General features: G+C 44.5%; 1 protein-coding gene across 1 annotated transcript in view; it reads right to left on the bottom strand.

Annotated features, from left to right (window-relative positions):
* Positions 1–5,580: 5,580 nt before the first annotated feature.
* The window catches only part of pde1a (phosphodiesterase 1A, calmodulin-dependent), a 139,536-nt gene continuing 120,635 nt past the window's right edge, over positions 5,581–24,481 (bottom strand). The window contains exons 4-15 of the mRNA XM_029650040.2: positions 22,983–23,049; positions 22,285–22,401; positions 13,452–13,592; positions 13,174–13,274; positions 12,242–12,367; positions 8,293–8,394; positions 7,833–7,953; positions 7,478–7,559; positions 7,094–7,214; positions 6,580–6,773; positions 6,142–6,423; positions 5,581–5,780 (exon numbers count right to left, since the gene is read on the bottom strand). Of these exons, the coding sequence (XP_029505900.1) occupies positions 5,725–5,780; positions 6,142–6,423; positions 6,580–6,773; positions 7,094–7,214; positions 7,478–7,559; positions 7,833–7,953; positions 8,293–8,394; positions 12,242–12,367; positions 13,174–13,274; positions 13,452–13,592; positions 22,285–22,401; positions 22,983–23,049 (1,510 nt within the window). The 3' untranslated portion in view covers positions 5,581–5,724. The remainder of the gene's footprint in view (positions 5,781–6,141; positions 6,424–6,579; positions 6,774–7,093; positions 7,215–7,477; positions 7,560–7,832; positions 7,954–8,292; positions 8,395–12,241; positions 12,368–13,173; positions 13,275–13,451; positions 13,593–22,284; positions 22,402–22,982; positions 23,050–24,481) is intronic.

Raw genomic sequence — 24,481 nt, 5'->3', positions numbered from 1 at the left:
ATGACTTCTAATCTTTGGAAAGTTTTGTTCATCGAGAGATGCTTAGAACCTCGTCAGTGACAGTGGAGAACTATTCAAAACAATCACTGCATCAGACTGAAGGTCGATAAGCTCAAGTTACAGGTCAGTGGGAGTGTTATCCACATTGAAGGTGAAAGGAGAGGAAACCAACAGCATGTAATTTTCCAACACTTTGAAATCCTCAAAACGACAAGAAAACTCACAGTTCAAAGCACGCAGCAGTGATGTATACTTCTCCCGCTGGTCATCTGATAGGGAACAGACTTGTAGTGTCGGAAGGTGGGTGAGATTGTTGGCTTCTACTTGGTGGATCAGGAGGAGTAATTTTCCCTTGAAGGCTTTGACAAGGCTGTACATCTGATGTGCAAAAAGGCCCTTCCCTTGTAGTTTGGAATTCAGTTCGTTCATGAGGGCCATGATGTCCACGGCGAAGGTAAAATCAGCCAATCCTTCTTTATCTTGCAGTTAAGGGAAATCCACATGTTTCTTTAATTTGCAAAAACTCAGCAATCTCCGACTTCAGGTCCCACACCCTTTTAAGCACCTTCCCCAAACTCAGCCATCTCACTGTCATGACGTGGCCCTTTCTGGGTACAGAACGTGGCATCCTCCTCTCTCTCTCCTACACCCAGGTTCTGTTATCTCACGTCGTAAATTCCTGCAGGAGACTCCCTCCTGGCCATGCAGTATATATACACTGCTCAAAAAATAAAGGAAACACTAAAATAACACATCCTAGATCTGAATGAATGAAATATTCTTATTAAATACTTTTTTCTTTACATAGTTGAATGTGCTGACAACAAAATCACACAAAAATTATCAATGGAAATCAAATGTATCAACCCATGGAGGTCTGGATTTAAAGTCACACTCAAAATTAAAGTGGAAAACCACACTACTGGCTGATCCAACTTTGTTGTAATGTCCTTAAAACAAGTCAAAATGAGGCTCAGTAGTGTGTGTGGCCTCCACGTGCCTGTATGACCTCCCTACAATGCCTGGGCATGTTCCTGATGAGGTGGCGGATGGTCTCCTGAGGGATCTCCTCCCAGACCTGGACTAAAGCATCCGCCAACTCCTGGACAGTCTGTGGTGCAACGTGGCGTTGGTGGATGGAGCGAGACATGATGTCCCAGATGTGCTCAATTGGATTCAGGTCTGGGGAACGGGCGGGCCAATCCATAGCATCAATGCCTTCCTCTTGCAGGAACTGCTGACACACTCCAGCCACATGAGGTCTAGCATTGTCTTGCATTAGGAGGAACCCAGGGTCAACCGCACCAGCATATGGTCTCACAAGGGGTCTGAGGATCTCCTCGGTACCTAATGGGAGTCAGGCTACCTCTGGCGAGCACATGGAGGGTTGTGCGGCCCCCCAAAGAAATGCCACCCCACACCATGACTGACCCACCGCCAAACCGGTCATGCTGGAGGATGTAGCAGGCAGCAGAACGTTCTCCACGGCGTCTCCAGACTCTGTCACATGTGCTCAGTGTGAACCTGATTTCATCTGTGAAGAGCACAGGGTGCCAGTGGCGAATTTGCCAATCTTGGTGTTCTCTGGCAATTGAAAAACGTCCTGCACGGTGTTGGGCTGTAAGCACAACCCCTACCTGTGGACGTCGGGCCCTCATACCACCCTCATTGAGTCCGTTTGAGCAGACACATGCACATTTGTGGCCTGCTGGGGGTAATTTTGCAGGGCTCTGGCAGTGCTCCTCCGTGCACAAAGGTGGAGGTAGGGGTCCTGCTGCTGGGTTGTTGCCCTCCTCCACGTCTCCTGATGTACTAGCCTGTCTCCTGGTAGCGCCTCCATGCTCTGGACACTATGCTGACAGACACAGCAAACCTTCTTGCCACAGCTCGCATTGATGTGCCATCCTGGATGAGCTGCACTACCTGAGCCACTTGTGTGGATTGTAGACTCAGTCTCATGCTACCACTAGAGTGAAAGCACCGCCAGCATTCAAAAGTGACCAAAACATCAGCCAGGAAGCATAGGAACTGAGAAGTGGTCTGTGGTCACCACCTGCAGAACCACTCCTTTATTGGGGGTGTCTTGCTAATTGCCTATAATTTCCACCTGTTGTCTATTCCATTTGCACAACAGCATGTGAAATTTATTGTCAATCAGTGTTGCTTCCTAAGTGGACAGTTTGATTTCACAGAAGTGTGATAGACTTGGAGTTACATTGTGGTGTTTAAGTGTTCCCTTTATTTTTTTGAGCAGTGTATATAGAGAGTTTCACAGCAGAACAAAGGAACTTCTTCTACATCACAGAACTTGAGAACTGAACAATATCCATGTTTTGGAGAATTTGTAAATGGTCGGTGGAGAAGCCAGCTACGACCCGGTCAATTTTGTTTCATGTTTGTGACCTCATGAAAGACAATACAGCTACATTACCATACTCTGCTAATACAGGTGCCTCCATTATGAGGTTTGCGTCTAATTATTGTATAAAATAAATGAGTAAAGATGAAACTATTTGTGAAATGATGTAATGATGTTAATGTGAGAGAATTGTATTCCCTTTAACGTTTAACTCATTGGCCTGCCCCCATGAGCACAGACATCATCTGGCTCATGGGACAGTCCTTTTCTACTGTTCCGAATAAAACCCCCACCTGAAGAAATCCTATTCAGACCATGCGTACCTCGGTCAGCTGAGGGGGCGAAGGTTTGAGTAGAGACCATTCTAACCACGAAAGACTCCAGGGAAGCAGAGAGATGCTCGGATGAACTTTCCAACAGAAGGACTGATGATTCCAACAGAGATCACGACGACACAATGGGCGTAAATATATATTGATTGCAATTATTCCCAAATGAGTGAGCGTTCATGTGCAAAGGATTAGCATTTCATTTAATATAATTATCAACTGTGTAGTGACTCTTTTGTAATTCCCACCCTTCTTTTTCACCCTCCTCCCTTTGTCCACCAAGCTGTCATGTTGGCTGAGCCCACTAGGGAACATCCCCTATAATTTCCTTGTAACCATATCTACTGTTTGTTTGTTTGTGGATTTCTGTGATTATTTAGTTAGTTAGTAAATGAATGATTAAGACAATTGATGTATGGATGATTCATAGTAAAGGCTGGGTCCGTGCAGATAACCAACAATTTACGACGTTTGGAATGAGATTAACGTGAGTTAAAGAATAATTAATTAATTAGAAGACTAATTGATCAGATATTAAAATATCTGAAGAATTATATTAGGAAAATTATAACTTTGTAATCTGAATATTTTCCTTGGTGCCCCGACTTCCTAGTTAATTACATTTACATGATTAGTTTAATCACGTAATAATAATTCCAGAGAATTGATTTGATAAAATAACAGTCTTCACTTTAATGATGCCAAAGACACGACATCACGTTTGTGTGGTAGGGGAGATCTGCATGACGCGACTCTGTTTCTTCCAACAGTGAGACAAACTGCCTGTGGTTTAAACATTTTGCTCTTATGAAGTTTACCACTTTAGTGACTGTATCTACAACATGGCTCATTTTCAGAAAACATTTACAGAGCACCTCCTGATGAATAATGCAATGCAGGGAAAAAAATCTGATCTGGGTTCAACTCTTGATACATGATCTTGTATCCAGTTTTTTCCTGTCAAGTTTGGGCACCCATCAGTGGTCACACTGGATAACTTTTCAAAACTCAGTCCCACACACTTAGTAACCTCCTCCAATAAATCTTTCCCTGTGGTTGTGCTCTTCATTTTTTGTCACCAAAGCCCCATATACTACCCACCATTGCGACCTGTACGCTCTCGTTGGCTGGCCCTCGCTTCATACTCGTCGCCAAACCCACTGGCTCCATGTCATCTACAAGACCCTGCTAGGTAAAGTCCCCCCTTATCTCAGCTCGCTGGTCACCATAGCATCTCCCACCTGTAGCACACGCTCCAGCAGGTATATCTCTCTAGTCACCCCCAAAACCAATTCTTTCTTTGGCCGCCTCTCCTTCCAGTTCTCTGCTGCCAATGACTGGAACGAACTACAAAAATCTCTGAAACTGGAAACACTTATCTCCCTCACTAGCTTTAAGCACCAACTGTCAGAGCATTTTACAGATTACTGCACCTGTACATAGCCCACCTATAATTTAGCCCAAACAACTACCTCTTTCCCAACTGTATTTAATTTATTTATTTATTTTGCTCCTTTGCACCCCATTATTTGTTTTTCTACTTTGCACATTCTTCCATTGCAAAACTACCATTCCAGTGTTTTACTTGCTATATTGTATTTACTTTGCCACCATGGCCTTTTTTGCCTTTACCTCCCTTCTCACCTAATTTGCTCACATTGTATATAGGCTTGTTTATACTGTATTATTCACATTGTATATAGACTTGTTTATACTGTATTATTGACTGTATGTTTGTTTTACTCCATGTGTAACTCTGTGTCGTTGTATGTGTCGAACTGCTTTGCTTTATCTTGGCCAGGTCGCAATTGTAAATGAGAACTTGTTCTCAACTTGCCTACCTGGTTAAATAAAGGTGGGAAGAAAAAAAATTGACTGCACTGAAGCAAGCTCCTCTGTAATGTGAAAATCTGGGCTTCTGCCTCGTAAGAATATTAACAACTGCTCCGTGTCACGTGCATCACTGCTCTCATCCAGGACCAAGGAGAAATAGGTGAAATCCTTTACCTTGTCTTTCAATTGTTGCTCCATATTTTCTGCGATGTCCTCAACACGCCGTGTCACTGTTCGTCTTGACAGGGAAACATTTTCAAACATCTCTTTCTTGTCGGGGCAAAGTATTGCTGCAGAGTCAATTAAACATTCTTTAATGAATTTGGCGAATGGCTTGCTATGTTTAGCATTTTTGTGGGACAGTACGTAGCTAGCTCTCACAATTCCGTCATGCTTTTTCTGCATGCTTTGTCTGGAAGTGTCGGGTCAACTTGTAGTCTTTCAAGACAGTGATGTTTTCTTTGCACAATAAGCACACAGCTTTCCCTGATACCTCAATAAAGAAATATTTAAATGTCCACTCTTGTTGGAAACCTACATTCATAGTCTACTTTCCTTTTCTTTGAAAAACTCCTCTTTGCGCAATTTCTAGCTAGCTACTATTTGTAACTGTGACATGTGTGTCATCCTGTCAGCCACTGTCGGTCCTCGTGCAGTTGTTATTTATACGATCCTTCAAAATAAATGTCCCACAAGCGGTGGAAGTTAAATCGTTACAGAAAGGCCAGTATTCATTGGGCTTTAAATTTGAACGACAAATATGTTCTTCAAAACTTTACTATCACAAATTCTTTATGTGATCTGAGCATGATTCCGCGGCCCGTATTGAATCAGGTTGCGGGCTGCATACGGCCCCCGGGCCAGCCTTTGCCCAGTCCTGGTCAAGAGTCAAATCTGTGTATGTCAACAGATCAACAGAGAACACTATCGTGATCGTCCTATTCTTACGCTTGCAGTATAATATAGTAAGTGTGTACGGTGCAGACCCATCTAAAAGACCGAAGGAAAATAGACAGATAAATAGACCATAAAGACTGAATGAAAATAGACAAAAACCACTTCCGGTGAAAAGTGGAGCATGAAGACCCCTATCTTTAATAAATAACAATAAAATGAATCAGAACAAATTTACAATAAAAAAACAAACAAATATAATGCCTGTTGAATCAGGAAGTGGCAGTGTTGTTGGGTAGCCTATCAAAATCAAGGGCTCTGAAGAGACTCCTCCCCATGCTCAAGGACTGGCTCGGGGCCTTCTCCTGCAAGCAACAACAGTTACCATGACAACACAGCGTCACTCAGCTGTAACCTTGACAACCCTCCACTCGGCAGCTATCTATTTCTTCGACACTTGGTCACAGATGGCTGTAACTGACAACACAATTATAGAAACGAGAAAAATACCACATAGCTATAGCTTACTGACAGGGCAACAGCATTGTTAAAAGGCATGACTGTTGGTTTCACTGTGCTATTGTGCTGTGTTGTATTGCATTGCATGTTGTTGTGTTGCGTTATGTTACGTTGCACTACATTATGTTGCATTGTTGTATTGTACATTCTATCGTATATTGTGTCGTATATCATATATCGTATCATATCGCTAGCTAGCATTCCTACCGTTCCATGGTAGGTGTTCAGGAGAGATGGAACCATGTGATGTTGTCTCTTTATCCTCAGACGGTGACAGAGGCCTGCGAGGCCTGTGGTCCAGCTCTGAGTCCTCCTGGGAAGAGTTATTGGAGTTTGTGTTTGTGTTGTTCATCAGTTCAATTAAGGGCTCTGATTTAAGCTCCTGGCTGTGTCTCTCAGGGCTGGTGTGAGTCAACGTAACCTCTGTGTTCATCAAGGACTCCTCCTCTGGGTCAGAAGTCAACTCAGCTTGCTCTTTCCTCGCCAACTCTGAAGAAAGGAGATAACACAAGCAACAGGAATGAACCTGTAATGTCATAGTCTTCTGACAATGGCAAGAACATAAAACACAAAGAAGGATAGGTATTCAGGTGACTGAAGAAGACAAAGAAAAAAAAGGAAGAAGAACAACAACAACAACTATACCTTGTACAGAGAGCTCCTTCCATCTGTCTTTGTTGTGTTGGATGACCTCTGCCAGTGTGTGTCTGACCCGTTTCAGGTCAATGCCAGCCAGGCTATAGTCTGTAGTGAGCCCCTGGTCAACCCCCTGGCTGGACCCTCGACCACTGTGTCTCTGGACTGACTCCACCACCGTCACTGACCCACTACCTGTCAAACTGAACCAACAAGCAAATTACAACAGAAACTCTGTCAAATTATGTCCATGCCGTAAGTCAGAGTGACAATGACACCAACTCTTTGTTTGGCGGTCCTAATATGGACATATTATATAGAACAGAAAACACTGCAGTAATACTTGGTTGCTTATTCCACAGCTTAGAACGATCATAGAGATAGAAGACAGAGACATTCTGAGTGTGAGTGGTACTGGTGATACTGGTAGGCATTTTGAATATGTCAGAGATGCTAATCTGGGAAAACTGAGCCGGGAAAACGGGGATTTTCCAGAGTTTATAATAATGGGAATGTGTCTCACCTTGACCTGCGGACACCAGTGTCGTGTGACTTTAAGGTATCCTCTATGAGAGGTGTAATGATCTTCTCTGTCGTGTCCACCAACACAGAGAATGTGGGTTCTACTATGAAGTCAATGAACCCTGGGAGACAGACAGAGAAACTGATGATTGTACTTTTCAGAGAAACAGGAGAAAAAACAGTGTGTGATGTTACAGCAAATGTAATTTATGATGACAGACAGTGAAGATTCCCATGCCTTATCGTAGCAAGGGAAAAATATCTGATCATTTCTCAAATGTCCACATGGTGGCGCATTTGCGCTATGGCCTGTCTGAGTACACAAACCCTTCAGAGCTGTATGAAAAAGCTCACAGGGAGGGCAATAACAGGATGTGATGCTCACCTATTTGTGACTGGGCAATCATGGTAGCTTTACGATCACACAGAGGGGAGAATGGCAGCCCTAACTCAACCTCCTTATCGCCCTGTAAGAAACAACAACAATACCAGCCTTTATAACCATATCAATGCAGAATGGCAGGAGCGGCTCTACTGTATAATGTAACATGATTCACTACAATAACCATAATGCTCAATGTAACATATCCAGTTGATCCAAGTGAAGATATTCCTAAAGCTATTGGAATGGTATCCACTATACTTAGCAATACAGGATACATACATAATACAGTGGTCAAGTTTCCCTCTCCCGTGGTATCTGTCAGGGACTGTAGGGTAGGACGTTGTTGGTACTGTACCTGTCTGAAGAACTCCTCCATCAGGGCCTGTGTCCATCGGTAGTGCAGCTTCCAGGCCTTGGCTGGGTGGCTGATGTCAGCTGCATGCAGCATCAGAGATAGGGCTTTAGCCTTGTCTACTCTGTAGAAACAACAGTACATCATCTAACACAAATACATATACACTGATACACTAAGACAGACAGCCAGGCAGCATCAGAGATACAGTAGGGCTTTAGCCTGGTCTACTCGGTCAATCAAACACACAGACAACAGTACATCAGATACACTCAAGACAGACAGACGGACGGGCGGGCGCACACACACACACACACACACAGATATCATACAGGGACACATAAAGGATCAAGATGAAAGGCATGGTCCAGAGAGCTGGGGCTATAGGTTAGACGTTAGGGTTTAGCGGTGGGGGCTAAGGGTTCAGGGGTCATAGGTCAGGGTCCAGAGACAGTCCACCTACCCCTCGGGCTGCTGCAGGGCGTTCCTCATGGTTTTGATCTGCTGGAAATGGCAGGACATGTCTGTACTCATCACCATCTCAATCACCAGAGTCCGCAGTTCTCTGACAGACAGACAGGTTAGAGTTAGGTGAAAGAGAAATGGCAGGACATGTCTGTACTTATTACTATCTCAATCACCAGAGTCCGCAGTTCTCTGACAGACAGACAGGTTAGAGTTAGGTGAAAGAGAAATGGCAGGACATGTCTGTACTCATCACCATCTCAATCACCAGAGTCCGCAGTTCTCTGACAGACAGACAGGTTAGAGTTAGGTGAAAGAGAAATGGCAGGACATGTCTGTACTCATCACCATCTCAATCACCAGAGTCCGCAGTTCTCTGACAGACAGACAGGTTAGAGTTAGGTGAAAGAGAAATGGCAGGACATGTCTGTACTTATTACTATCTCAATCACCAGAGTCCGCAGTTCTCTGACAGACAGACAGGTTAGAGTTAGGTGAAAGAGAAATGGCAGGACATGTCTGTACTCATCACCATCTCAATCACCAGAGTCCGCAGTTCTCTGACAGACAGACAGGTTAGAGTTAGGTGAAAGAGAAATGGCAGGACATGTCTGTACTTATTACTATCTCAATCACCAGGATCCGTAGCTCTCTGGAAACAAACACAGGAGAACAGGGTCAGTTTCCACCTAGCCACTCCAGCTGTTCTTGGATTCTCAAGGACAAGAACACATGGTGATGTCTAGCACTATTGTAAAGTGGCTATTGTAAAGTGGCTGTTCCACTGGATGTCATAAGGTGAAAGCACCAATTTGTAAGTCGCTCTGGATAAGAGCGTCTGCTAAATGACTTAAATGTAATGTAAATGTAGCACCGCTTCTTCACGACAAACCCCAGTCATTAGCATAGCATTTCTATACAGTACCTACTGATCGGAGTGAGCTGTGGAACTTTCCATAATCACTGAATCACAGCCAGAAGATGACTGACCACCCCTTAGAGCCTGGTTTCTCTCCAGGTTTCTTCCTAGGTTCCTGCATTTCCAGGGAGTTTTTCCTAGCCACCATGCTTCTACATTTGCATCGCTTGCTCATTGGTGTTTTAGGCTGGGTTTCTGTATAAGCACTTTGTGACAACTGCTGATGTTAAAAGGGCTTTATAAATACAGTATCTATACAAAGGTATGTGGACACCCCTTCAAATGTGTGGATTCTGCTATTTCAGCCACAACTGTTGCTGACAGGTGTACACAATTGAACACACAGCAATGCAATCTCCATAGACAAACATTGGCAGTAGAATGGCCTTACTGAAGAGCTCAGTGACTTTCAACATGGCACAGTCATAGGATGCCACCTTTCCAACAAGTCAGTTCGTCAAATGTCTGCCCTGCTAGAGCTGCCCCGGTCAACTGTAAGTGCTGTTAATGTGAAGTGAAAACTTCTAGGAGCAACAACGGCTCAGCCGCGAAGTGGTAGACCACAAAGCTCACAGAATGGGGTCGCTAAGTTCTGAAGCGCGTAGTGCGTAAAAATCGTCTGTCCTCGGTTGCAACGTTTACTACCGAGTTCTAAACTGCCTATGGAAACAACGTCCGCACAAAAACTCTTCTTCGGGAGCTTCGTGAAATGGGTTTCCATGGCCGAGCAGCCGCACGCACACAAGCATAAGATCACCATGTGAATACCAAGTGTTGGTGGTGTAAAGCTCGCCAACATTGGACTCTGGAGCAGTGGAAACGCGTTCCCTGGAGTGATGAATCACGCTTCACCATCTTGCAGTCCGACAGACTAAACTGGGTTTGCGGATGCCAGGAGACGCTAAAATTCCTTGAAAAAGTATTCATCCCCCTTGGCGTTTTTCCTATTTTGTGCATTACAACCTGTCATTTAAATGTATTTTTATTTGGATGTATGTAATGGACATACACAAAATAGTCCAAATTGGTGAAGTGAAATGAAAAAAAGAATGGAAAAGGGGTGCATGTACTGTATGTATTCACCCCCTTTGCTATGAAGCCCCTAAATAAGATCTGGTGCAATCAATTACCTTAAGAAGTCACATAAATAGTTAAATAAAGTCCACCTGTGTGCAATCTTAGTGTCACATGGTCTCAGTATATATACACCTGTTCTGAAAGGCCCCAGAGTCTGCAACACCACTTAGCAAGTGGCACCACCAAGCAAGCGGCACCATGAAGACCAAGGAGCGCTACAAACAGGTCAGGGACAAAATTGTGGAGAAGTACAGATGAACATCCCATGGAGCACCATTAATTGAATTATGAAAAAATTGAAAGAATATGGCCACAACAAACCTGTCAAGAGAGGGCCGCCCACCAAAACTCATGGACCAGGCAAGGAGGGCATTCATCAGAGAGGCAATAAAGAGACCAAAGATAACCCTGAAGGAGCTGCAAAGCTCCACAGCGGAGATTGGAGGATCTGTCCATAGGACCACTTTAAACTGTACACTACACAGAGCTGGGCTTTATGGAAGAGTGGCCAGAAAAAAAGCCATCGCTTAAAGAAAAAAATAAGAAAACACATTTGGTGTTCGCCAAAAGGCATGTGGGAGACTCCCCGAACAATATGGACGAAGGTACTCTGGTCAAATGTAGCTTTTTGGCAATCAATGAAAACACATCTGGCACAAACCCAACACCTCCCATCACCCTGAGAACACCATCCCCGCAGTGAAGCATGGTGGTGGCAGCATCATGCTGTGGGGATGTTTTTCATCGGCTTGGACTGGGAAACTGGTCAGGAAACCTGTTTCAGTCTTCCAGAAATTTGAGACTGGGACGGAGGTTCACCTTCCAGCAGGACAATGACCCTAAGCACACGGCTAAAGCAACACTTGAGTGGTTTAAGGGGAAACATTTAAATGTCCTGGAATGGCCTAGTCAAAGCCCAGACCTCAATCCAATTGAGAATCTGTGGTATGACTTAAAGATTGCTGTACACCAGCGGAACCCATCCAACTTGAAGGAGCTGAAGCAGTTTAACCTTGAAGAATGGGCAAAAATCCCAGTGGCTAGATGTGCCAAGTTTATAGAGACATACCCCAAGAGTGTTGCAGCTTTAATTGCTACAAATGGTAGCTCCACAAAGTGTTGACTTTTTTTTGGTGCTGTTTCCTGTTTGTTTCACAATAAAAAATATTTAGCATCTGTACCTCCCTGAACGCATTGTGCCAAATGTGAAGTTTGGTGGATTAGGAATAATGGCCTGGGGCAGTTTTTCATGGTTCAGGCCAGGCCCCTTAGTTCCAGCGAAGGAAAATCTCAATGCTACAGCATACAATGACATTGTAGTCAATTCTAGGGAAAGCCCTTTCCTGTTTCAGCATGACAAAAATGTTTTTTTGAAATGGTTTGTCGAGATCTTCACTGGCCTGAACAGAGCCCCGACCTCAGCCCCATTGAACACCTTTAGGATGAATTGGAATTGTGAGCCAGGCCTAATCGCTCAACATCAGTGCCTGACCTCACTAATGCTCACTAATGGAATCAAGTCCCTACAGCAATGTTCCAACATCTAGTGGAAAGCCTTCCCAGAAGAGTGGAGGCTGTTATAGCAGCAATAAGGGGACCAACTCCACATTAATGCCCATGATTTTGGAATGAGATGAGTAGATGTCCACATACTTTTGGTCATGTAGTTTGATTGATTGATTGAATGTAACATATTCACTCTATCATCCAGGTTATATAATAGTCTTGCATTGAAATACACCACACCACATTCATATCCAAACCTAGAATCAAAGTATCCAGGTTATGTTACAGTTCTTGCCCCTTCGTTCTTTGAAGTGTTGATCTCAATCAATTCATCAAATGCATTTTATAAAGCCCTTTTTACATCCGCAGTTGTCACTAAGTGCTTTACAGATATCCAGCCTAAAACCCCAAAGCTTGAGGATCTGAGGAGTCTTTCTTAACCCACCGCCAGTCATCTTTTGACAGGTTGACCAGTATGTTCATCTCATCTTCTTGCATAAGTCTGTAGGCAGCACTGACATGGTGGTTCTCCAGGACTGACCGGTCATTGTACAGGATGGCCACCTCTGACCTGGAGAGAGGAAGAGAAGAAGCAGAAGAAGAGGGAAGAGAAGGTGTGATTATTCATTGTGCCACATGGGGCTTCCCAGACTGGATAACTTTACCAGGTAGCCAACTTGTATGGAAACACTACCCCAGTGGGCAAAACTGGTTGAAGCGGAACTCATTCCGACCAGTTTTGAAATGACGATAGTGATTATGAAAGCGATGGTAGCGACTCGAGATGGTAGCGATTTTAGAACACATAATCACAGAAGGGGAGTTTGAACAATACCTTCATATTCCATCTCAACACAACAACCCTCATGTCTAAAGGGCCAGAGGCCTTTCTGATCTTTGTTATTAGACTAGAAAGCCATGCAGAGGTTTAAACTAAGTGAAGGGTTTAATCTCTCTCCCTCCCTCACACATTCTCACTCTGTCTCTCTTTCGTTGCAATCCCTTGTTATCACTGAGGTCAATGAGGCAATATTAATGATTCTTATTGTGCACTTCACTTTAATGGGTTGTTTAAATGGGTGCCTTCACTTAAATGGGTTCTTTATACGGCCATGTTCCTTTCTTCAGGCTCCATTGGCATTCATTAGTCAGGGTCAGACTGACTGCACTGTCTGTCTGGGAGGCAAGTGGTATACTAAAAGTACAATACAAGGACATCTTCAGTTTAACATTGGTATTGATAGGATGGAATGAATGGAAATGGCAATAAGTAATTATCGTTGAGTCATCAATCAGTCTATTAGGTCGATTACTATCAGTGGTACAGTGGCTTAGAAATTAAAATATCTACTGACTGAAGAATACGGACACACTCACCTGGTCTGAATGTGAAAGTTGTTGGTTGTCCCAGTGTGTTCAAAGTCATGGATAGCTGCAGCAAACACCATGGCTAGAATGTCCAGTTCAGTGAGCCAGTGCTGAGGGAGGGAGGGAGGGAGGGAGGGAGGGAGGGAGGGAGGGAGGGAGGGAGGGAGGGAGAGGGAGGGAGGGAGGGAGGGAGGGAGGGAGGGAGGGAGGGAGGGAGGGAGTGTAACAAGAAACATAATCAGAACCTGTCCTTTGATTTGTGTATGATGCTGGGGGATAATTCTCACCATAATGCCAGTATGGAGCATCAGATAGTGTGCTGTCTGTGTGACGTCAGCAGCGTGGATGAGGTTGTGGTAGGGGTTTCTGTGTTTGCTGTAGCCCACCTCTAGAGCCTCTACGAAGGTCACCAGAGATGAAACTGGAATCTGGGGAACAACAGGGAGGTTAAGACAGGTAGCCCAGTGGTTAGAGCATTAGACTAGTAACCGAAAGGTTGCAAGATCAAATCCCTGAGCTGACAAGGTAAAAATCTGTTGTTCTGCCCCTGAATAAGGCCATTAACACACTTTTCCTAAGCTGTCATTGAAAATAAGAATTCGTTATTAACTGACTTGCATAGTTTAAAAAACTTAAAATAAAAAAAAGATGACACTGGTATCTGAACAGGGATGTTATGACACCAGAGATGACACTGGTATCTGGGTTAGAACAGGGAGGTTAAGACACTTATATCTGGGTTAGAACAGAGAGGTTAAGACACTGGTATCTGGGTTAAAACAGAGAGGTTAAGACACTGGTATCTGGGTTAGAACAGGGAGGTTAAGACACCAGAGATGACACTGGTATCTGGGTTAGAACAGAGAGGTTAAGACACTGGTATCTGGGTTAGAACAGAGAGGTTAAGACACTGGTATCTGGGTTAGAACAGAGAGGTTAAGACACCAGAGTTGACACTGGTATCTGGGTTAGAACAGAAAGTTTAAGACACTGGTATCTGGGTTAGAACAGAGAGGTTAAGACACTGGTATCTGGGTTAAAACAGAGAGGTTAAGACACTGGTATCTGGGTTAGAACAGGGAGGTTAAGACACCAGAGATGACACTGGTATCTGGGTTAGAACAGAGAGGTTAAGACACTGGTTTCTGGGTTAGAACAGAGAGGTTAAGACACTGGTATCTGGGTTAGAACAGAGAGGTTAAGACACTGGTATCTGGGTTAGAACAGAGAGGTTAAGACACCAGAGTTGACCCTGGTATTTGGGTTAGAACAGAGAGGTTAAGACACTGCTATCTGGGTTAGAACAGAGAGGTTAAGACACCAGAGTTGACACTGGTATCTGGGTTAGAACAGATAGGTTAAGACACTGGTATCTGGGTCAGAACAGAGAGGTTAAGACACTGGTATCTGGGTTAGAACAGAGAGGTTAATACACTGGTATCTGGGTTAGAACAGAGAGGTTAAGACACTGGTATCTGGGTTAGAACAGAGAGGTTAAGACACTGGTATCTGGGTTAGAACAGAGAGGTTAAGACACTGGTATCTGGGTTAGAACAGGGAGGTTATGATACCAGAGATGACACTGGAATCTGGGTTAGAATAGGGAGGTTAAGACACTGGTATCTGGGTTAGAACAGGGAGGTTAGGTCTGCCTGATAAATTGTAAAGATGGGATGCACTCCACCACCAAAATAATTGTAAAAAATCAAGTATATTCTGTCTTTTAATCAAAGATCACAATTTTAAAAAGACAGAAACAGAAGCCAGAGCTCAAAGATGAGCTTCCTCCAAGATGGCGTAGCAGTCGGACGTGTGTTTTGTCTTGTCCCGTCCTGTATAGTGTAAATATAGTTTTTCCTCGTTTTTTTTCTGTATATATTTCGTACATACCTTAATCTCACTTTCCAACTACAGGCTGAATATACTCTCCTGCAACCCGCATCACCCAATGTGGTACGGATCTGCTTTTTCTATACTTTAGAATCGGAACCCTCATCAAAAGCTAGCCGCTAACTAGCTAGCCACTGCTAGCGGTCTTCAACGCTAATTAGGACACCAGCGCGACATCTACCCAAAGCATATCAGACTGCTTTTTCTCTACCACATCTCCGGATTCCTACCGCAAGCTCTGAACCTTTATACCGGATCATCGTAAATAGCTAGCTGCAATCCGAGTGGCTACTCCTGGCTAACGTCTCTGTCCCAGAGCAAGCACCAGTTAGCCTGGAGCTAGCCTCGAGCTAAGCCCATCTCCCGACTAGCCAAAGAGGTCCAAAAATACCTAATTTGCCAATTGGCCTGGACCCTCTACTGACCCTCTACTGCCGACACGGAGCCCCGCCGATCCATCACGACTGGTCCGCCGACATAATCGTCCGAGGGGGTTTCAACAGGCTTTTCCGCTGCGACATCGCCAAAGATCCATCTGCTGACCAAGGCCCGCGAGCTTTCTGAATCGCTGTATCTCCAGCTCACCGCATGAAGAGGAATAAACAGACTCACCCCATCGCGACGTCCCCCAAAGGTTAACTCTCTAGCCCTCGCTATCTCCCTGCTTGCTAATTCGGCCTGCTAACGGCTAGCTTGTCAAGGTCCGGTCCGCTAACTGCTACCTTGTCTAGCTCGGGCCTACGAACTGTTAGCTTGTTAGCACAGGCCTGCTAACCGTCTGAACCACCGCGTCCCAATCACTCTCTGACCCCATTTACTTTCTATCTCTTTTTGATTTTTAATTTGTTTATACCTTCCGGAAACCTGCCTCACCCAATGTGATACGGAATCGCTATTACTTTTACTCTTATTTTTATTTTTATGACACACTCAAGAACCTCTAGACGCTAACCAGCTAACTAGCTACAAGCTAGTTAGTCATTGTTAGTTTAAAAAAAAAAACTGGATAACACTCGCCAGCCCAGCCCCCCTGCCCATCCACCGCTGCCCCCTGGACACTGATCTCTTGGCTACATAGCTGACGCACGCTGGACTGTCCATTAATCATGGTACTCCTTTCTGCTTGTTTGTCTTACCTGTCGGCCCCGTTGCCTAGTCAACGCCATTTTACCTGCTGTTTGTTGTGCTAGCGGATTAGCTTCGCCTACTGTTTTTAGCTAGCTTTCCAAATTCAACACCTGTGATTACTGTATGCCTCGCTGTATGTCTCTCTCAGATGTCAATATGCCTTGTATACTGTTGTTCAGGTTAGTTATAATTGTTTTAGTTCACAATGGAGCCCCTAGACCCACTCTGCATACCCCTGTTACCTCCTTTGTCCCACCTCCCACATGCGGTGACCTCACCCATTACAACCAGCATGTCCAGAGATACAACCTGTCTCATCATCACCCAGTGCCTGGGCTTACCTCCGCTGTACCCGCACCCCACCATACCCCTGTCTGCGCATTATGCCCTGAATATATTCTACCATGCCCAGAAACCTGCTCCTCTTATCCTCTGCCCCCAACGCTCTAGGCGACCAGTTTTGATAGCCTTTAGCCGCACCCTCATACTACTCCTTCTCTGTTCCGCGGGTGATGTGGAGGTAAACCCAGGCCCTGCATGTCCCCAGGTACCCTCATTTGTTGACTTCTGTAATCGAAAAAGCCTTGGTTTTATGCATGTCAACATCAGAAGCCTCCTCCCTAAGTTTGTTTTACTCACTGCTTTAGCACACTCTGCTAACCCTGATGTCCTTGCCGTGTCTGAATCCTGGCTCAGGAAGGCCACCAAAATTCAGAGATTTCCATACCCAACTATAACATCTTCCGTCAAGATAGAACTACCAAAGGGGGCGGAGTTGCAGTCTACTGCAGAGATAGCCTGCAAAGTAATGTCATACTTTCCAGGTCCATACCCAAACAGTTCGAACTACTAATTTTGAAAATTACCCTCTCCAGAAATAAGTCTCTCACTGTTGCCGCCTGCTACCGGCCACCCTCAGCTCCCAGCTGTGCCCTGGACACCATTTGTGAATTGATCGCCCCCATCTAGCTTCAGAGTTTGTTCTGTTAGGTGACCTAAACTGGGATATGCTTAACACCCCGGCAGTCCTACAATGTAAGCTAGATGCCCTCAATCTCACTCAAATCATCAAGGAACCCACCAGGTACAACCTAACTCTGTAAACAAGGGCACCCTCATAGACGTCATCCTGACCAACTGGCCCTCCAAATACACCTCCGCTGTCTTCAACCAGGATCTCAGCGATCACTGCCTCATTGCCTGTATCCGCCACGGAGCCGCAGTCAAACGACCACCCCTCATCACTGTCAAACGCTCCCTAAAACACTTCTGTGAGCAGGCCTTTCTAATCGACCTGGCCCGGGTATCCTGGAAGGACATTGACCTCATCCCGTCAGTTGAGGATGCCTGGTCATTCTTTAAAAGTAACTTCCTCACCATTTTAGATAAGCATGCTCCGTTCAAAAATGCAGAACCAAGAACAGATACAGCCCTTGGTTCACTCCAGACCTGACTGCCCTCGACCAGCACAAAAATATCCTGTGGCGGACTGCAATAGCATCGAATAGCCCCGTGATATGCAACTGTTCAGGGAAGTCAGGAACCAATACACGCAGTCAGTCAGGAAAGCTAAGGCCAGCTTCTTCAGGCAGAAGTTTGCATCCTGTAGCTCCAACTCCAAAAAGTTCTGGGACACTGTGAAGTCCATGGAGAACAAGAGCACCTCCTCCCAGCTGCCCACTGCACTGAGGCTAGGTAACACGGTCTCCACCGATAAATCCACGATTATCGAAAGCTTCAATAAGCACTTCTCAACGGCTGGCCATGCCTTCCGCCTGGCTACTCCAACCTCGGCCAACAGCTCCGCCCCCGCAGCTCCTCGCCCAAGCCTCTCCAGGTTCTCCTTTACCCAAATCCAGATAGCAGATGTTCTGAAAGAGCTGCAAAACCTAGACCTGTACAAATCAGCTGGGCTTGACAATCTGGACCCTCTATTTCTGAAACTATCTGCCGCCATTGTCGCAACCCCTATTACCAGCCTGTTCAACCTCTCTTTCATATCGTCTGAGATCCCCAAGGATTGAAAGCTGCCGCAGTCATCCCCCTCTTCAAAGGGGGAGACACCCTGGACCCAAACTGCTATAGACCTATATCCATCCTGCCCTGCCTATCTAAGGTCTTCGAAAGCCAAGTCAACAAACAGGTCACTGACCATCTCGAATCCCACCGTACCTTCTCCGCTGTGCAATCTGGTTTCCGAGCCGGTCACGTGTGCACCTCAGCCACGCTCAAGGTACTAAACGATATCATAACCGCCATCGATAAAAGACAGTACTGTGCAGCCGTCTTCATCGACCTCGCCAAGGCTTTCGACTCTGTCAATCATCATATTCTTATCGGCAGACTCAATAGCCTCGGTTTCTCGGATGACTGCCTTGCCTGGTTCACCAATTACTTTGCAGACAGAGTTCAGTGTGTCAAATCGGAGGGCATGCTGTCCGGTCCTCTGGCAGTCTCTATGGGGTGCCACAGGGTTCAATTCTCGGGCCGACTCTTTTCTCTGTATATATCAATGATGTTGCTCTTGCTGCGGGCGATTCCCTGATCCACCTCTCGCAGACGACACCATTCTATATACTTTTGGCCCGTCATTGGACACTGTGCTATCTAACCTCCAAACGAGCTTCAATGCCATACAGCACTCCTTCCGTGGCCTCCAACTGCTCTTAAACGCGAGTAAAACCAAATGCATGCTTTTCAACCGATCGCTGCCTGCACCCGCATGCCCGACTAGCATCACCACCCTGGATGGTTCCGACCTTGAATATGTGGACATCTATAAGTACCTAGGTGTCTGGCTAGACTGCAAACTCTCCTTCCAGACTCACATCAAACATCTCCAATCGAAAATCAAATCAAGAGTCGGCTTTCTATTCCGCAACAAAGCCTCCTTCACTCACGCCGCCAAGCTTACCCTAGTAAAACTGACTATCCTACCGATCCTCGATTTCGGCGATGTCATCTACAAAATGGCTTCCAACACTCTACTCAGCAAACTGGATGCAGTCTATCATAGTGCCATCCGTTTTGTCACCAAAGCACCTTATACCACCCACCACTGCGACTTGTATGCTCTAGTCGGCTGGCCCTCGCTACATATTCGTCGCCAGACCCACTGGCTCCAGGTCATCTACAAGTCCATGCTAGGTAAAGCTCCGCCTTATCTCAGTTCACTGGTCACGATGGCAACACCCATCCGTAGCACACGCTCCAGCAGGTGTATCTCACTGATCATCCCTAAAGCCAACACCTCATTTGGCCGCCTTTCGTTCCAGTACTCTGCTGCCTGTGACTGGAACGAACTGCAAAAATCGCTGAAGTTGGAGACTTTTATCTCCCTCACCAACTTCAAACATCAGCTATCCGAGCAGCTAACCGATCGCTGCAGCTGTACATAGTCTATTGGTAAATAGCCCACCCATTTTCACCTACCTCATTCCCATACTGTTTTTATACTGTTTTTATTTTTTTTATTTTTTTATTTACTTTTCTGCTCTTTTGCACACCAATATCTCTACCTGTACATGACCATCTGATCATTTATCACCCCAGTGTTAATCTGCAAAATTGTATTATTCGCCTACCTCCTCATGCCTTTTGCACACATTGTATATAGACTGCCCATTTTTTTTTTTCTACTGTGTTATTGACTTGTTAATTGTTTACTCCATGTGTAACTCTGTGTTGTCTGTTCACACTGCTATGCTTTATCTTGGCCAGGTCGCAGTTGCAAATGAGAACTTGTTCTCAACTAGCCTACCTGGTTAAATAAAGGTGAAATAAAAAATAAATAAAAAAAGTTTCAGCTAGATGAACAACTAGAAGGTGATTGGCTCTGTGCTGGGTCATGGAGGGCCAGTTTCACCACAGACAACCACTAACACAGTGAGTTCCAGGCAACTGGAGAGACAGAAGTGAAATGTTATCACGCACATCACCGACTTCATTACAGAAAATATAACTCATGCACACTCCTGCAATATACTGTATTACATCTGCAAGTTGTTTATTGTTCAAATTGTTGTGTGCGGGAGTTAGCCTTTCTACAATGAAGCTGGAGAGATAAAGAGATACACGTGTGGGAGCTTCGTGTACATGTACTGTAGCTTGTGTGCAAGCTTAACTTCTATTGCTTAATCAGACTAAGAGCAGAGCACGGCCCAGAACACTGCTCTTCCTAAATCCACTATCCGTAGGCGACTATCTTTGGGTGACTATCTGTAGGCAACTATCTATGGGTGACTATCTGTAGGCAACTATCTATGGGTGACTATCTGTAGGCAACTATCTATGGGTGACTATCTGTAGGCAACTATCTATGGGTGACTATCTGTAGGCAACTATCTATGGGTGACTATCTGTAGGCAACTATCTATGGGTGACTATCTGTAGGCAACTATCTTTGGGTGACTATCTGTAGGCAACTATCTATGGGTGACTATCTGTAGGCAACTATCTATGGGTGACTATATGTAGGCAACTATCTATGGGTGACTATCTGTAGGTGATTATCTATGGGTGACTATCATTAGAAGACAATCTGTAGGAGACTATCTGTAGGTGACTATATACAGTAGGTGACTATCTGTAGGTGACTATATACAGTAGGTGACTATCTGTAGGTGACTATATACAGTAGGTGTCTGTAGGTGACCATCTATGGGTGACTATCTGTAGGTGACAATATACAGTAGGGAACTATCTGTATGTGACCATCTATGTATGACCATCTGTAGGCGACTATCTATGGGTGACTATCTAAAGGTGACTATATATACAGTAGGCGACTATTTGTAGGTGACTATCTATGGGTGACTATCTGTAGGTGACTATATATATAGTAGGCAACTATCTGTAGGTGACTATCTATGAGTGACTATCTGTAGGTGACTATATATATAGTAGGCAACTATCTGTAGGTGACTATCTATGGGTGACTAAGGTCCTGTTTCTCTGCCCAGATATTTTTTGCTGACACATGCCATATCTTACAACACCTGGATAGGTATTTTATATCAGCTTACCACATCATATGTTACAGCAATCTGGTGCCCGACGGCACAGTCCATGCACCGTCTGAGCAGTGGAACACGACCTATCTATAGGTGACTATCTATAGGTGACTATCTGTAGGTGACAGGGCTGAAGTGGCAGAAGTGTAAATATGTATAGGTCGGGTATTGATGGATTCACAAGGTGGGGCTACAAACAATATGACTTGGAATAGAGGGTCACTGTTGTATGATCTGTAACACATTACGGCTACATAAGATTACTACATGCCTCAAGCCCTGCTGTGTGTTCTGGGCCCTGCTCTTAGTTATGTCATATAGTGTTATGTAGCCCTTATGACAGAGCGTTCAAGTAAAGTCCAACCATATGATCATATTAATGAAAAGATTATCCTCAAATTGGGATCAAAGCACAGTAAGTGTCGGTGATATTCTCACCACTCATCTAACAGAGGACGTGTACAAACTCTCATCTAAAACCAGACAAAGAGATGAGGACAAAGAACTGAACAGTGTGAGGTTGGAGTGCTAAATTATGTCTTCACGAGGCACCCAGAGGCCTGTGGTGCAGAACAGACGACAGAGGGAGACACACACACACAATACCCACGCATGCATGCACTCACAAACAGACCCACACACACACACAATACCCACGCATGCATGCACTCACAAACAGACCCACACACACACAATACCCACGCATGCATGCACTCACAAACAGACCCACACACACAAAATACCCACACATGCATGCATTCACAAACAGACACACACACACGCACATACACACACATTTCAGGGACCCTTTTTGGCTCTTGAGCGCTACTTTCAGAATTACTGGTTTAAAAGTTTACAAAACATCTGTTCAATCACTCACACACACAGATAGATGTACTCACACACACAGATAGATGTAGTCACACACATAGATAGATGCACTCACACACAGAGATAGATGCACTCACACACAGAGATAGATGCACTCACACACACAGAGATAGATGCACTCACACACACAGAGATAGATGCACTCACACACACAGACCCTGACGTTAATGATCAAGAGAGAGACTGAAGAAAGACTAACCCTGAAGCGGTTGATCAGATCATAGCGGGTGAGCAGTTCGTACACCAGGAACTTCAATGCGTGTTCACTGCTGGCCTCGTGGAGCGCAAACACATCAAAGGACCATTTATCTACATCCTGTAAACAATCAGATGATGGTATGGATGATGACAGCACATAATTAAATAGAACATACATTGTGTACTATAAAATAAAACATATTACTTATACACAATAACACATTTTATCATCTCTATGGATTCAGAATAGGATGGTGTTATGATAAAGTCAGGTACATATTGTACAGCTGTAATAAAGCCTGTATTTTGTATCATTATGAATGATATGACACAGTTTATTATCCCTGTAATGTTTTAAAATGGCATCATTCCCATCTCAAAAAAGTATATAAAATCACGAGGAATTCAGCTAAAATCATTGTAATTGAGGAAATCCGTTCCCAAATATACCCACGTGTAAAAAGAAAGACGTGATCATGTCTCAGCGTAATCAAAGTATGAAGTGATTGTTATTATAATATTTTAAGATTCAATCTCTTTTTGAGCATACTCGTGCTAAATTTGTAGTGTTAAACATTTAATTAAAATTATACTTCAGCCCACGACAATCTGCTCTGACAAAAATCAGGCTGAATCTAGCTGCCTACCCTACTGTATAGTAGGCATAGTAATGGTAATATGATGTACAGTATCAAGCACCTTCAAAACAGCGATGGCAGCTGGAGGGTACGTCAGCCCAGCCATGTTAGACGTCCGTCTGTACATCCTGAAGACAGATACACAATCATTAGGTAGTTAGACAAAAGAATTGCAATAAAATGGGTTGAAATAATGCTAGAATAATTAGTGGTTGTAATGATTTAATTTAAAGTCAGTTTTGCCTGCTGTGGCAGCTCGTGTACATGTACTTTGTATACATAGAAAACACAGGGACAACAAACAGCGGCTGATGATTTCAATTGTATACATCCTTTTATGGTATCAAAATGCTACAGTCACATAAAGACACAATACCTCCGTTTTCAACCATAACCAGTAATGGTGGGAGCAACAGTAATTACATTTTTTTTAAACTAAAAGGCAGCAAGGCTTTTGAGAAGGCATTCTTTGTAGATAAAATACTTTTGGACCGGCCAAAGGCTGGGTGTTGAAAGGGGTGCGGGGTGGGATGAGACAGGACTGATAAATAAGGCCAAAGAAAGACTGGGCTTTGGAAACAGCAACAAAGAAAGACTGGGCTGTGGAAACAGCAACAAAGAAAGACTGGGCTGTGGAAACAGCAACAAAGAAAGACTGGGCTGTGGAAACAGCAACAAAGAAAGATTGGGCTGTGGAAACAGCAACAAAGAAAGACTGGGCTGTGGAAACACAACAAAGAAAGATTGGGCTGTGGAAACACAACAAAGAAAGACGGGGCTGTGGAAACAGCAACAAAGAAAGACTGGGCTGTGGAAACAGCAACAAAGAAAGACTGGGCTGTGGAAACAGCAACAAAGAAAGACTGGGCTGTGGAAACACAACAAAGAAAGACTGGGCTGTGGAAACACAACAAAGAAAGACTGGGCACAACAAAGAAAGACTGGGCTGTGGAAACAGCAACAAAGAAAGACTGGGCTGTGGAAACAGCAACAAAGAAAGACTGGGCTGTGGAAACACAACAAAGAAAGACAGCACAACAAAGAAAGACTGGGCTGTGGAAACACAACAAAGAAAGACTGGGCTGTGGAAACAGCAACAAAGAAAGACTGGGCTGTGGAAACAGCAACAAAGAAAGACTGGGCTGTGGAAACAGCAACAAAGCAAAACACAACAAAGAAAGACTGGGCTGTGGAAACACAACAAAGAAAGACTGGGCTGTGGGAAACACAACAAAAAAAGACTGGGCTGTGGAAACAGCAACAAAGAAAGACTGGGCTGTGGAAACACAAAGAAAGACAAAGAAAGACTGGGCTGTGGAAACACAACAAAGAAAGACTGGGCTGTGGAAACACAACAAAGAAAGACTGGGCTGTGGAAACAGCAACAAAGAAAGACTGGGCTGCACAACAAAGAAAGACTGGGCTGTGGAAACACAACAAAGAAAGACTGGGCTGTGGAAACACAACAAAGAAAGACTGGGCTGTGGAAACACAACAAAGAAAGACTGGGCTGTGGAAACAGCAACAAAGAAAGACTGGGCTGTGGAAACACAACAAAGA

The sequence above is a fragment of the Oncorhynchus nerka genome, linkage group LG1 (assembly GCF_034236695.1).
Source record: "Oncorhynchus nerka isolate Pitt River linkage group LG1, Oner_Uvic_2.0, whole genome shotgun sequence".
NCBI lineage: Eukaryota > Metazoa > Chordata > Actinopteri > Salmoniformes > Salmonidae > Oncorhynchus > Oncorhynchus nerka.
This window is presented reverse-complemented; position numbering and strand designations above follow the sequence as displayed.